Below are 14,944 nucleotides of genomic sequence, written 5' to 3'. Positions count from 1 at the left end.
AACAAGTCACTAACCAACCAATAAAGGTTTAGGGGTAGAGAGAAGCAACTCAGCCAATGGGCTGAGTACAATATTCTAATTATTTCTCAATCTGTCAATCTGTCACTCGTTCTACTGTGTAACTCCCACTGGCAGGGAAACACTGTGCCTGTCTGGCCTAGCCCTTCTGAGAGATCTTGTCTGGGTACTGTCTGTCTGGCCCCTGGGTATGAGACCAGCTCACTGGGCACAGATCTCAATTCATTGTCTATTCCACATTGGTTACACGTAATTTCATTGAAATTACGTGGAAACAACGTTGATTCGGCCAGTGTGTGCCCAGTGGGAGGGTGCTTGTGATCCATGGTCTACTTTGGGGACTGGCTTGGCTAGAGGAAATAGGGGGGCAACATAATTAATTAGTTCAGACTTAATTGCCATGACATTTCAAATGAGGTGTTTTCATTGGTAAACAACACAGAATGATGCATGTATCGTTGACATTTATGAAAAAGCAGCTACTTACGTGCTGACTTGTGCTAGATTGTGGTGTATAGGAACAGGGCCAAAGTAATAACAGCCACAACATAAAATGTTGTCCTTGGAGTAGCCAACAGAGGGCTTTTGGCAATATCTTGGTAATACAGATGGGTCGTTTCACTAATTAAGTGCCTTTTGAGTAGTGTAACTTTTTATTTCACCAAAATTTTCCCATCTCATCTTAAATAAACAAATTACTATAGTAAGTGCCTATTAAGTGCCAAATAAAGTAACAGGGTTGACAGTAACAGGATTGATGATTTCAACTTAAATCAGCCATATATCCCTCGTGACAGGGGGAATGAAAGCTTCTCTGCATAACATTTCTAGCCTGTATATCTATGAGTAACAGAGTTGACCTGTAATGCTCGACCCGCTCAGTCTTCTACCACAAAACACCAGAAAATGTCCAAAAGAGTAGAACCAGCTCACCTGCATACTTTTACACTATGATTTGACTATTAGATGTTCAATGTTTCACCATATTACAATGGGAGTTCTGTTAACGTAACAGGGTTGACCTTAAAAAGTTGGACATGTATTTTTTTACCTTAAAATGAATCACTCATCACATTAAATCATCTGTAATCTTCAGAAATTACTTAAATGTAAAAACAAGTAGGGCTTTGCAATGATGGTGAAAACTTAGGAAAATATTAGGGTTAAAATCTTCCTAAAAGTCACAGAGGATGCACAAAGGGACAAAAAGCAGAATTTTATTCACATAACAATATCAGATTTAATTGCATTTTCCATGTGGTCTATAAAGGGCAACTCATTTAATAACCGGTTTTTCTAATTCAATATTTGTGCACCATTTCGACTTAAAATATCAAAAGGACGCAAAAGGCACTCATTTCGTGGAATGACCCAGAGAGAAATGCAAAAACTCAAGTGCAGCTTCAATTCAATAAAAGTCAACAGCAAAAGCTCTATGTTGACATTGCATGGAGCCCATGAGTGTTCTAATCTAAAGGTATTTTTGGAGAGGGATGCTGACCCTGTCCCATGCCTTGGCCCTGTCTCTTTCCAGCTGGATGATCTGTAGAGGAGTGTGAGAGAGGGAGTGACATGCCTGGGTGGTGGTACCCAGACCCTCAGGGCAATACCAGAGTTCAGGCGAAGAGATGGGAGGAGTCAAGCTGGCCTCGCTGCCTGCTGCAGATTGGCTAAATACCGAGGCCTCTGATTTCTGTGGACAATTACATATCAGCCACATAAAAATATAGACTACACCCTCGCTCTCTCGCTTCAGTTTGTATTTGAATCTCTCACATGAACAAGTTAGCTAGCTATTACAATGGTAAGATCGACAAGTACAGTTGAAGTCGGAAGTTTACATACACCTTACCCAAATACACTTAAACTCAGTATTTCACAATACATGACATTTAATCCTAGTAAAAATTCACTGTCTTAGATCAGTTAGGATCACCACTTTGTTTTAAGAATATGAAATGTCAGAATAATAGCAGAGATAATTACTTATTTCAGCTTTTATTTCTTTCGTCACATTCCCAGTGGGTCAGAAGTGTACATACACTCAATTAGTATTTGGTAGCATTGCCTTTAAATTGTTTAACTTGGGTCAAATGTCTCAGGTAGCCTTCCATAAGCTTCCCACAATAAGTTGGGTGAATTTTGGCCCATTCCTCCTGACAGAGCTGATGTAACTGAATCAGGTTTGTAGGCCTCCTTGCTCGTACACGCTTTTTCAGTTCTGCTCCCAAGGATGAACCAGACTTGTGTAGGTCTACAATTTTTTTTCTGAAGTCTTGGCTGATTTCTTTAGATCTTCCCATGATGTCAAGCAAAGAGGCACTGAGTTTGAAGGTAGGCCTTGAAATACATCCACAGGTACACCTCCAATTGACTCAAATGATGTCAATTAGGCTATCAGAAGCTTCTATAGCAATGACATTTTCTGGAATTTTCCAAGCTGTTTAAAGGCACAGTCATTTTAGTGAATGTAAACTTCTGACCCACTGGAATTGTGATACAGTGAATTATAAGTGAAATAATCTGTCTGTAAACAATTGTTGCAAAAATGACTTGTGTCATGCACAAAGTAGATGTCCTAACCAACTTGCCAAAACTGTAGTTTGTTAACAAGAAATTTGTGGAGTGGTTGAAAAATGAGTTTAATGACTCCAACCTAAGTGTATGTAAACTTCCGACTTCAACTGTAAGTACTGATGACGCCCAACCTGCTTGATACAGTAAACAATTCAATATTTGAGCTTTTAATTCATTCAGTGTTGACAGTAAAATACTAAAATACGTATTGATAGTTTATCAACGGCACTAAACCTATTGGATGTCCTTTTAGCTGCTCATCATGGTTTTAACCAATGTTGACATACAGCACTCTAAATATTACAACCCGATTGGTAGATTCCACCACTTCAGCAAGCCCGAGGACAAGACTTGACTGTTAATAGTGATGGTATGCAAATTGAAATTGCAAACCATTTTGTCAGACCCCTGACAGAAAACCTGTTTTATATGTCAGCCCATTTACATGCCAGTCAAAAATCCATCCAGTATGAAGCACTTGATAGTCAGCTTGACTTGTACTGTAGGCCTATTATGCAGCAAAAGAAAAATCGGAGTTATGGCTTCTGTAACGCTATCACAACCTGCATCAGTGTAATCAATAGTGTTGTGGTAAACAAACGTAACCTACCACTACGTGTCTTTTATAGTCTCAAGCTTTTAATGTTTACAATTTCCCCCGTTGATGATATTGGTGGTTGTCCCGTTCCCTTGTCGTCCTTCAGTTTTTGCCCCTTGACAGACTGAATGTTCTCATTTTAAATGTACCTGATGTAGCAGATTTAGTTTGACACAGCTGGCTGATAAACATTCCACAGATACACTTGCTTTGCAGGGCTGCTATCTGGCTGTGGATAATGAAGGTCAAACAGGTCTTGTGGTGCATGTTAAAAAGCCGTTCCCTTCCCCATCATCACCAACCGTGTCAAACTACCCCAGAGGTCAATTCCAGAGCAGATAGAGCAATAACACAATTGATCTAGCTTGACTGAGCTTGAAATAAAACTTTATATTTCATGACAACAATTCTGGCTTAGGTTAACCTAAATACCACGACCTGAGGGTGTGTGTTATATGTCAGGAAAACATGTTGCCATATAGTATATTTCTTATTTTGTTCATTTCATCAGGAACCCCGTCTCTTCAGGGCACTCACTGGATGGTTGGCCTAAGCAGGGGGTACAAATACGAGTTCTATCTTTTGGCAGTGTGCCTTGCTCTGTTCCAACGCCTGCCCTGTGGCACAGAAACACCATCACAGCAGTACCCATAAACCTGCAGGCTCTCCCTGCCCCCTCTCCACTTGTCTCTGATCCTGCTGCTGTACTGATATCTATCTCAGACAATGGCTGCTTTCGCTTCCCAAAACATCCTAGAGACAAGCACAAGAGAGTTCATCTGTCACAGGACATTAGCAGCCATGTCAGAAGCTGACTCATCTGACTTAGTATTGGAGTGAAAAACAGCAATACACGTATGATTATTCATATTTGAGCCGTCAATAGGCTGGTTCAAGCTCAAATGTTTTGAAATACTCTTAGACCGTAAAATGTCAAGGCTGCTCCTTTTTTAACAAACATGATTTTTATGCAAACAATAGAGTGAGCATATACATGTAAGTCAATAAGCACATTGCATTTATTCTACACCAGGTTTCAATTTCAAAGGTCTGAGTTACACTAAAGTTCTTGCTCTGCGTGTTTTTCAGTCTGAACAGTGAATAACAGTGGCCGCTAATCATAGCGCTTGGCGCCGCAACACACAGTGGGCCACATCCTTTATAATCAGTCCCACATTAGTCATAGCCAACGTACACAAAGTGATATTCAGTCATAATTCACTGACACTGAAGACAAACGCAATTAAGGGAAAACAATTCATATCTCAAGTCAAATCTGAAGTTTATTGTTAATGATTGTGTATGATTCATTTACTGTAGAAATACTTCACAATGATACCTGGAGGGGAAACTATCTTCAGTTTGGAAATGTCCAGTGCTGAAGCGGTGCCTCTGGGGCTGTACTGATCCAATCCCCCCTAAACATTCCAGTAACTATGTCAACCCTGCAGTTACTCTGAGGACACAACTACCTCCCTTCCAGCAAGCATATCAGGAACATTTTGGATAAAAAGCATGACAGAACCATAGTAGATGATTGCAGGGCTCTCCAACCCCATTCCTAGAGTTCTACCCTCCTGCAGGTTTTCGGTTCAACCTCAGTTTTAACTAACCCGATTCAGCATATAAACCAGCTAATTATTAAAATCAGGTGTGCTAGATTAGAGTTGGTGTGAAAACCTAGTGGTTTATTGGGTGTTTAAATATATATATATTTTTCCCCCCAGACAGAAATATACAGTTAAGAGCATGCACCTCCAGACTCTGTGCAATGAAGCGATGCCTCTAAATATAACTGGTTATTTAAGCTGTAACCCTGTTATCACAGTCTTGAAATGTTATGCACACACCCACACGGCCACACACCCACTCATACTTCTCTGTTTTAAATGAATGTGCAACTGAGCATTTAGCCCTAACATAGATTCATAAATAACTGTAGCACAATAATGGGGATGTAAGCAGAGCTTTCTGCTGTAACAGTCACATTGACGCAAACACATTTGATGGCTTATACAGCCAAAATCCCAACACTCAATACTAAAACACTTCAACGAACAAACAAGTAGTTTTCATTTCTTCCGTGGAACCTTGTCTCCAAGTGGTACTTCATCAATAAGTTTCTGAAATAAGATTAGAAATGTTCAAACCAAGTGACTAAATATTTGGAAAAAGACAAATCATCAAAGCATACCTCCAGTATTCGAGTGTAGTACGTCACATCGTCTTCCAGCTCCCCCCGGGCGTCATCCACTTGGTATCTCCGACAGGCCAGCACCAGCTCGTTGGCATTGAAGAGAGGGGCCGGGTCGATGGAATGGCTATTGATGAGGCTCACCAAGTACTCTCTGTAGTGTTTCCTGGAATAGATTAGACAAAAACCAGTTAGGTTACATCGATGCATGTTTATCATGGGAGAACTCTGTTGTTCTCTAAAGCGCCTTTGAGTCCTTGAAATATACTGGTGGTGGCAGTGAGAGGTAACATACTCGCACAGTCCTGCATGGCCAGGCTGAGTTTGAGCCCCACAGGCCGAGTCCGTCTGCTGCCCACTCTCATCCTTCTGCTCTATCACTCCGCACAGCCCTGAGAGAGAGAGAGAAAGAAAATGATATCTTAGTATTTCTCCATTTCAGTTTTTCTGAGTAAAAATAAAATAACACATAGAATCTTACCTGCTTGAGTTCCTGGAGGGGTGTCCGTATTGAACTCAACACCCTTGTTCTGCAAACAGACAATAACAATAAACAATTATTTGAATGCGGTCCATCTACAGATATTCTTGCAATAAAATCAGTTATGTGAGTCAGGGTGCTATAATGTGGTTATGGTGATTGTAATGGAGTGTGAGCATCCATGTGTGTGTCGTGTGAGTCTCTACCTGCAGCAGGGCTTGTAGTCTGCCAGGCTCCCAGTCCCTCAGGTAGAAGAGACAGTCTCGAGGGTGATGGGCATGCAGGCCTGTCACACTACAATGGATCACTGCACAAGTCTACAGAAGAGGGCGGGAGGAAGAAGAGAAAGAGAAGGAGCAAGAGAGAGAGAAAAGAAAGAGAGAAATGGTGGGAGAGGAGGAGAGGGAGAGAGTGGCAGAGAGAAGGAAAGAAAAACACCCACATTAAAGTGACATTCAAGTCAACTCCCATAAGATAAAACCTTGCCAGGAACTAGCACAATCGATGACACACAAATGAACGACCCACAAATGAAGAACACAAACACACCAAGCCATTTAAGGGACTTACAGTGTGGAAGGGGTTGTTGCATCCGCTGCAGAACTGGTACCTGCACTGGGAGCAGCTGAAGTGCATACAGCCTCCTTTGGACAGGGCATACTGGAACCTGCAGTTTGGACATGCTGAGGGAAAGAGGGAGTCAATTCATGGAAACGATTCCCGGGTATTGGGAGAGTACACATGAGAATGCATCAGGGAAAGGAACTAAATGAGATAATTCCCACAAATGAAGGTCATGGAAGCCGTAAATACTTAGAGGGTCTAACTCGCTCTAACTTGGTAAAAACCGGGTTTAAAGGTAAACACAGTAGAACACCTGCTGAGGTGCAGTAGAACACCTGCTGAGGTGCAGTAGAACACCTGCTGAGGTGCAGTAGAACACCTGCTGAGGTGCAGTAGAACACCTGCTGAGGTGCAGTAGAACACCTGCTGAGGTACAGTAGAACACCTGCTGAGGTGCAGTAGAACACCTGCTGAGGTGCAGTAGAACACCTGCTGAGGTGCAGTAGAACACCTGCTGAGGTGCAGTAGAACACCTGCTGAGGTGCAGTAGAACACCTGCTGAGGTGCAGTAGAACACCTGCTGAGGTGCAGTAGAACACCTGCTGAGGTGCAGTAGAACACCTGCTGAGGTGCAGTAGAACACCTGCTGAGGTGCAGTAGAACACCTGCTGAGGTGCAGTAGAACACCTGCTGAGGTGCAGTAGAACACCTGCTGAGGTACAGTAGAACACCTGCTGAGGTGCAGTAGAACACCTGCTGAGGTGCAGTAGAACACCTGAGTGTCGATGAAAGGTAACAATTCAACATGAATTGTCGAGAAATGAACAGAAAATGACAGACAATATTCAACGTGGTCAGATGCGATAGGAGGGCCAAATGCTGCTTTTAACTGTTTGTCGGCACTGTCCGGTTTGTCCTTATTCTTCTGGCTTAGTTCAGGCAGAAGGCCCACAGTACCTCTATAAGAGTGTTATTCATGATGCTAATGAAATGTACCGGTTTGGAAGAGGAACTATGAGTAAGACCAATTTGATCTCTCTCAGTCCAACACCTAGTAAAGTGTCTGGTCGTTCATACCTCCGCAATGTACCTGCCTTTCCTGGTTAAACGCTACAGTAGCTCTCAATGGAAGAGGTGTTTAAGAAGGTGTGTGTGTGAGAGAGAGACTCACTGATGCCGTTGTCACGCAGGTATCCGGCCAGGCCTTGCCTCTGGTATTCTGGGTCATTCTCTCTCTTCCAGGACTGGTACCGCTCACACGACAGACCACCGTGCTGAGACTCCCACTAGAGAATGCACGGTGACAAGAGAGGATGATATACAGATTAGGCTCCAGCTTCACTCCAAAGAAAAATCCCCTTCGATCACCTGCTCTCACACATAAATAGAGTGGATGTTTGTCACTTACAGGTTTCTTGCATTGTGCGCAGAAGCTGTTCCTGCACTGGAAACAGGTGACCTTCAGTTGGTCTCCATCATAGATGAACCCATAGGAGCACTGATCGTAGGAAGGGGAGGGGAGGAAGGGGAGGGGAGGAAGGGGAGGGGAGGAATAGTTAATGAAATAGAAAAAAACAGAAATACCTTTGCTATCAATTGAGCTCAGGTGCATTCTGTTTCCATTGATTATCCTTGAGATGTTTCTAATTTTAGTCCATCTGTGGTAACTTCAATTGATTGGACATACCTGCAAATGCACATTGCACATACCTGTCTATATAAGGTCCCACAGTTGACAGTGCATGTCAGAGCAAAAACCAAGCAATGAGGTTGAAGGAATTGTCCGTAGAGCTCCGCGACAGGATTGTGTCGAGGCACAGATCTGGGGAAGGGTACCAAAAAATGCCTGCAGCATTGAAGGTCCCCAAGAGATCCTTGAAGAAATCCTGCTCAGGACCTCAGACTGGGGCAAAGGTTCACCTTCCAATAGGACAACGACCCTAAGCACACCGCCAATACAATGTAGGAGTGGCTTTGGGACAAGTCTCTGAATGTCCTTGTGTGGCCCCAGCCAGAGATCGGACCTGAACCTGATTAAACATCTCTGGAGAGACCTGAAAATAGCTGTGCAGCAATACTCCCCTTCCAACCTGACAGAGCTTGAGAGGATCTGCAGAGAATAATGTGAGAAACTCCCCAAATACAGGTGTGCCAAGCTTGTAGCTTCATACCCAAGAAGACTTGAGGCTGTAATCGTTGACAAAGGTGCTTCAACAAAGTACTGAGTAAAGGGTCTGAATACTTATGTAAATGTAATATTTCAGTTTTCTTTATTTGATAAATTTGCAAACCTTTCTAAAAACGTTTTTTTCTTTGTCACTGTGGGGTACTGTGTGTAGAATGATGAGGGGGAAAACTATTTGATACATTTTAGAATAAGGCTGTAACGTAACAAAATGTGGAAAGGGGTCTGAATCCTTTCCGAATGGACTGTAATACTGCCATTTCTTAGCTAGTGAACTGTGATTTTGTATTTTATTATGACAGCCTCAAATGGGGATTATCAAATTATGTCTGGAAACAAACATAACATTTTTCCTTTGCCTTTGTACACAGGAAATAAACTATAAAAACCCGCTCAAGGCTTTTATGTGATTAGAACTCACATGACTACACCAGAGGAACTTGGGGTCTTTGATGAGGGCTTGTTCAGTCAGCTTCTTATGAAACAGATCATACACTTCCGGCTCCAGACACTCCCGCAGCTGCACACACACACGCACAGGAAAACATGATTACAGGTGTTACCATCATACACACACCCAGAAAACTAATCTATGGTCTCGTGAGACAACACTGACAACACCAAAAACTGCATTTGGAAGGGAGAGAAGCCTTGTGTTTTTTTCTCACTGTTTCTTCTCTCTTCAAATAGAGAATCTGAGGGAGATGTTGTGTGACGTTGTTCTCTGTGTGATGTACTACCTGGATGTCCAGGGTGGAGAAGTAGCTGTTGAGGTGTTCGGGGTCGTTGATGTCAGGTTCCCAGCAGACGGGACACACCATGTCTCTGATGTGCTTGTCTCTCACTGCGATAGTGAAGTGCTGCTGGAAACAGCCACAGCACACCGAGCACTGACAGGAGGTCAGAGACTGCATCTGAAACAGGGAAGGAGAGAGAAGAGAGAGGAAGAAAGAAAGGTTTAGGAGAGTTGTGGGGGTTGGATACTGCAAAAGAAAAGAAGAAAAAGGAGAAAAGCTTTGCTACATTTTGAGTAAAGACAAGCTTGTGCTATGACACGCACACAGACACACACACACACACTTGAGAGAGTACCTTGCTGTGGGGAAAGTCTGACAGGCAGATGGGGCACTCTTTGGCCAGCACCCGGCGGATGAAGTCTCGGTCATGTGACTCGCGTACGGCCTGTACCACGTCGTCTAGGGAGTAGGGGGCGGTACGCTCCTGCAGCAGGGACAGGGCCAGCTCACAGCGGCCCCAGCTGGGCAGGTCATACACCGCCAGCAGCCTCCGGCACACACGCTGGCCCCAGGGGGAAGAGGGAGGGAGTGGTGGGGGAAGAGTGAGAGGAGAGAGAGATCAGACCAGTGAAGAGGACAAACAGATACAGAGGAATGACGAAAGGAGAGATATGCCACACTCAAAAATAACTCTTATCACTGTAAAACATCAATGTACATGAGACATCAAGCAATTGTCATGGTGACTAAAAGAACATGTATGACCTGTGGGCCTTTTTTAATGGTGGTAGGTATAAACAGATTATCATCAATAATATAATATAGCTATTCTGTGTTCAGCTAAATGTATGGCCAGAAAAATATAGTGGAGTTCAGAGAGCCCCAGTGACCCACCTGTTTGTCGGGGTGGTTGATGTCGATGGGTGGCTCAGGTTGGTCGCTCCACATGCGTTGGTGGAAGGGCTCCATGAGCGGTCGCTGCAGCAGAGACAGAGCCCCCCGCACCTCTCCCTCGCTCTGCCTCAGAACCTCCTGACACCGCACCTCGTCAGTGAACCCCAGAGAACACAGCTCCTTTACCTGCAAAGGTACATGAGAGACCAAACCCTTCCTTGAGTGTTCGAAGGCTAATCTCCTATATATGGGGCCAATTTCCCACACCAAGATTAAGCCTAATTTGGGACTCAAAATAGTCAGTAGAGAATCTTCATTGAAGGTCTGTTCTAGTCCAAGACTAGGCTTAATCTAGGTCTAGGAAACCAGCACATAGCTGTCAGCAAAGTGAACAAAAGTGACAGTACAACTGACCTTAGACCAGTTCTTAGTGGGCAATAGACTTTCTGACCCGTCTCTCACCTTAGAGTGCCTGTCTCTGAGAGCCTGTTTCACTGCTCTCTCAGTGTCTCCCCCTGCAGACAGCCAGGCCAGCTTGGCCTCAGCCCTGGACAGTGTCACTCCTCCCCTTCTGGTCTGCTCCTCCTCCACACCTGTATCCTCTGAAGTACCAGTACCATTCTGGTTCTGTCCGGCCTTCAGGTCTGCTGCTAGAGACGAAGTGACCGTGGCACAGATCTGGTCGAGCAAGTGAGGTAGCTCCGCTTTGAGCCAATCACAGGGAAGGATGTTTCCGACCCCGGAGACACGCATGCCTGTGTACACCTCCTCTGGACTCACTCCTTTCTTCTCTCCATCCTGACAGACAGACAGACAGGATGGAGAAAGAGTTAACAGAGACAGGAAGAGAGAGGGAAATAAAGAAACCAATTTGTCATACATATTCACTAGGCCTCAGCTGCTGCTACTCACCACGATGTATATTACACACCTAGAGGATGTTAAGGTTATTTTTACACAATGTTTGTTTTCTGAAATCGTTTGTTTTCTGCAACCAAATTGGCCAGCAATGGTACAATAAAGACTTTACCGAATCAAAATCTTAAATTAGCTAATAGCTTGTAATATTACAAGTAGTGGGGTAATGTGATTATACACCATATTATAGATAAAACAGAAAGCACTCACTCTAATGAGCTGGATCAGCTTTAGCCCCTCCTCCTTCATCAGTTTCTGTCTCGTCAAATCAGGGTCCTCCATGGGTGGTTCTTTGGGTTTGACGGACAGCACGGGGACCTTTTTGACCTGGGACGGAGGGTGGAGTTTGACTCGCATTTTGGTGGGCTCGGGGCGGGGGAGGTCACACATCTCACACACTGACGCTGGAGTGTAATTGATGTAAGTACAGAACTGACACATCCACTGCAAAAGGATGGGAGAAGAAGAGATAATTTGCATGAGCTTAGACACTCACAGGAAGAGGAACAACATCAACTGTAATACATGGTGATAAAGGCACAATCTGAAACTTTCATTTCAACTGAAAATGTGCTGCTTCTGCATTGACTTTAACAGTAGTTTACCTGGCTGTCTGGGTCTCCTGGCATACCCAGTACCGGAGCAGCAGGCCGGTTGGGTGTAGGAGTGGGGCGTGTGGGGGTTGCCGGAGGCTTGGTGGCCAGGCGGGGGCGCTCACACACCGCACACAGGATACTACTGCCCGCGTTCAACACCGTACAGCTTTTACACTGCCACTCTGGTGACATACATAGTGAAAACACACTCAACACAGGACTATGGAAGAGGTGAATATTAACTCAACAGCTCATATACACCAAGAGTGTCTTTCCATTTTCAGACAATAAACAAGTATACATAGAAATACAGAGGAGTGAGACTGATTGGAGTGCAAAAAAGGCAAACCACCACTATTAAAACACAAACATTGTTGGTTGGTTGCGTGTGTGTGTGTATACTGACCAGTGATAGTGAAGGGCTGTGGGAAGTCATCCTTAGCAGAGCCAGAGGAGGCCAGGCGTGGTCTCTCACATGTCTCACACAGTATGTCCTGGTTGGAGTTGACCCTGGTGCAGTGGGTACAGTGCCATGACAGGAGGGAGCTGCTGGGAAAGAGAGGGAGGAAGCGAATCTAGTGCCCAACACAGGGACTTGCATTTCAGCAATAATCACCACTTTTGAAAATGTAGCGATTCTCACCCTTTCCTGTCAGTTTCTATTTTGTCTTACTTGTCAGGTCTTACCTGTGGTTCTTTCGCATTTTAGAGGATGTCACGACAGTCCTGTGGTGATTGGCTCGTTCTGCAGAGGAGTGGTACAGTCTATCACATTCAGTACACAGCCATTGGACACAAGAGTTACAGTGGGCAGCCACTGGGAATATAGCACAGATAGTGCAGTTGTCTGCAAAGGGGAAGAGAAACAAGGAAAGTTGAATGCAAGTTTCAGATGTAAAAAATACACACACACACACTTCCAACCTGTGTGTCTGGTAGAGATAGAGGTGGAGGTTGAGGCGTTAGCGGTCCGTACTGGAAGAAAGGCACTAGTGGGAGACTGAGACAGGGAGGCCAGAGACATGTACAGGGGCTGGCTCTCTCTGAGGCTGGAGGGAATAGCTACCGCATCAGAAATGGGTCCGAAGTCATCCTGGAATCATAAAGGAGAATTCAGTCATCTGATGGTGGTGGAAACAACCAGGCACAAAACCACACAAATATAAAAACTGCCAGAAGTAGAGAAAGGTAAACAAAAAAAACATGTAGAAGGCAGAGAGGAAGAGGATAGGTTATGGGAGATAGGAAAAATACCTTTTGGTTCAGTGATGGGATAATTCTCTCAAAGAACTCTGGGTGGGGGTGAGCCTCCTGTGAAAACATCAACGACTCAGTAGTACAACTGACTTTAGAAACCTCTGAAATATTTCAGAATAACTGCCATTGGACCAGACCTTGATGAGCATGTCCAGTTCCATGCGTAGACTCATGACCTCCAAGGTGACCGCTGCGACCTTCTCAATGTCAGGTTCCACGACCTCATCAGGGAAACTCAGGCCGTCTGGCTGCTGATTGGAGTAACCATAGAGACAAAGCACTGCCCTTCCTCCCTGGGGTAGAACAGAGGAGAGGAAAGGATATAGAGGGTTTTATGCAATACTGTTGGCATAACATTAGTGTTGTGGTGTGTGCACAATTAACTTCATTAACAAGGTAGTAGGCTATAGACTCATATTGAACTAAGCCTATATCAACATGATGCCAATAAGATAATAGTGACAAGACAGTAGACTACATATCATCACCCAGAATCTCACCTGCCTGTATTGAAGACATCCTCACCTGAATGGCATCTACTGTTGCTCTGAAGACGGGGTTGTTGTGCTTGACAGCGCGCCAGTACTTGGGCCTACTGGAGCTGGTGAGGTTACAGCCATACTTCTCCAGAATGTTCAGTGCTGTGGACAATCTCTGCAGGGAACCTATGGTCTGGCAGGAGAGAGGACAAAGATGAAAAAAAGTTTGATACAGAAAAAGGTTGAGAAAGGAATAGACAGTGAACAAAAATATGAGCACAATGTATAGAGAGAGAGGGGGGTCACTATTCCAAGATGTAGGCTAAGTGAAGGTAATTATGTCATTGTGATATGGACATTGTTTACCGTTTCAAGCACACTCAAACTAACTCACTTCTTTCCTGATGTTATTGACGCCGTTTTCAATTATCATGGTCTCCGCAGCAATGTAGCGGTATTTGACCGATGGTGGTAAGGGTATGTTGGCCATGGCTGATATTCCTGCACGGACCTCCAGCACTGAGCCAGTGGAATACAGACAAGCTTCCGCATGGCATCGTACCTCCTCTAGCTGGTCTGAAAGGGTACTAGCCATCCTGGAAAAGAGACATCAGTCATCGTCATCACCATCACACAGATCAGATAGCAAATCATTGAGGGCACTGCCACACACACCACAGGCAGGGTTGATGAATATGAGCAAGATGCTTGCCTTACTGACATCCATTCAATCATAAAACGTTACCTGTAAACCCCCGACAAGTGTGTGGCTTATAAATCAACAATGCTGTCATATCAAGCGACACGCACAGCAACCAGAGACTTTTACTGCATCTGCAGTACTCTATATTTGCAACAACACAATTACTAGCTAACTAAAGTTGAAGTGGAAATGATATCTATGTTGAAGTGGAAATGATACCTATGTGAAAATACTGTCATATAAGCAATCTGCTTACCCAGTGTTTTTGCTCAACTGTCCGCAGTGACAGCCATTGAATCACGATGAGATGGCATTTCATTCAAAACACCATGTCACGCACCTCAATACAGACTTGTGCGCTACAAACATGTATTTATATATATATTGTTATATATCAAATGTCATTCTAAAACAAGTAGTAACGGGGTCGTAGTAAAATCTAGCTGCAGTACTAGCTACGAATGTAAACAAACTGCGTGAGAAAAATGCCGTATTCTGCTTTGCGCAAAGAAACTAACCCCCATGCATCGCCATTGTGTGTCAAAACCTAAATCTCAAACAGAGATCCCCGGAGCCAATATGGCTTGGTCTGAGGAAGCGTCGCAAAACTGCACTGCAGTGCAGTGCAGTACATTGTTTGTGAAGTTTTGGTGTCACCTTGTGGTGAAAATGACTAATTACCTAATTTGCCTGTCGGCTCACCTGAAAAATATCCAATTTGATTACACGCTAATTGGTGTGGG

General features: G+C 44.1%; 1 protein-coding gene across 5 annotated transcripts; it reads right to left on the bottom strand.

Moving 5' to 3' along the window:
• Positions 1-4,458: 4,458 nt before the first annotated feature.
• LOC118402089 (E3 ubiquitin-protein ligase RNF31-like) lies at positions 4,459-14,751 on the bottom strand. Of its 5 annotated transcripts, none has more exons than XM_035799984.2 (23): positions 14,458-14,751; positions 13,893-14,094; positions 13,520-13,691; positions 13,157-13,312; positions 13,017-13,073; positions 12,687-12,855; positions 12,450-12,609; positions 12,169-12,311; positions 11,772-11,944; positions 11,377-11,610; positions 10,711-11,046; positions 10,249-10,434; positions 9,710-9,916; positions 9,358-9,531; positions 9,039-9,137; positions 7,841-7,930; positions 7,604-7,718; positions 6,439-6,551; positions 6,075-6,185; positions 5,869-5,917; positions 5,683-5,779; positions 5,388-5,553; positions 4,459-5,316 (listed from the first exon to the last, which is right to left on the bottom strand). In XM_035799984.2, the coding sequence occupies exons 4-23, from the start codon at positions 13,190-13,192 to the stop codon at positions 5,266-5,268; spliced, it is 2,766 nt and encodes a 921-aa protein (XP_035655877.1). In that variant the 5' UTR covers positions 13,193-13,312; positions 13,520-13,691; positions 13,893-14,094; positions 14,458-14,751; the 3' UTR covers positions 4,459-5,265. The 5 variants fall into 5 exon arrangements, with proteins under 5 accessions (XP_035655877.1, XP_035655873.1, XP_035655874.1 ...); XM_035799980.2 differs by having other exon boundaries at positions 13,545-13,691; XM_035799981.2 differs by having other exon boundaries at positions 12,169-12,308; positions 13,545-13,691.
• Between the last annotated feature and the right edge of the window lie 193 nt (positions 14,752-14,944).

This window comes from Oncorhynchus keta, chromosome 23 (assembly GCF_023373465.1).
Source record: "Oncorhynchus keta strain PuntledgeMale-10-30-2019 chromosome 23, Oket_V2, whole genome shotgun sequence".
Classification (NCBI taxonomy): domain Eukaryota; kingdom Metazoa; phylum Chordata; class Actinopteri; order Salmoniformes; family Salmonidae; genus Oncorhynchus; species Oncorhynchus keta.
This window is presented reverse-complemented; position numbering and strand designations above follow the sequence as displayed.

Coding starts and splice junctions, on each gene's coding strand:
- LOC118402089 (XM_035799980.2), bottom strand. CDS start 14,093: ATGGCTAGTACCCTTTCAGACCAGCTAGAGGAGGTACGATGCCATGCG. Junction 12,610..12,686: donor TATCTCTACCAGACACACAG/GTTGGAAGTGTG, acceptor TCCCCTTTGCAG/ACAACTGCACTATCTGTGCT. Junction 11,945..12,168: donor ACAGCCCTTCACTATCACTG/GTCAGTATACAC, acceptor GTATGTCACCAG/AGTGGCAGTGTAAAAGCTGT.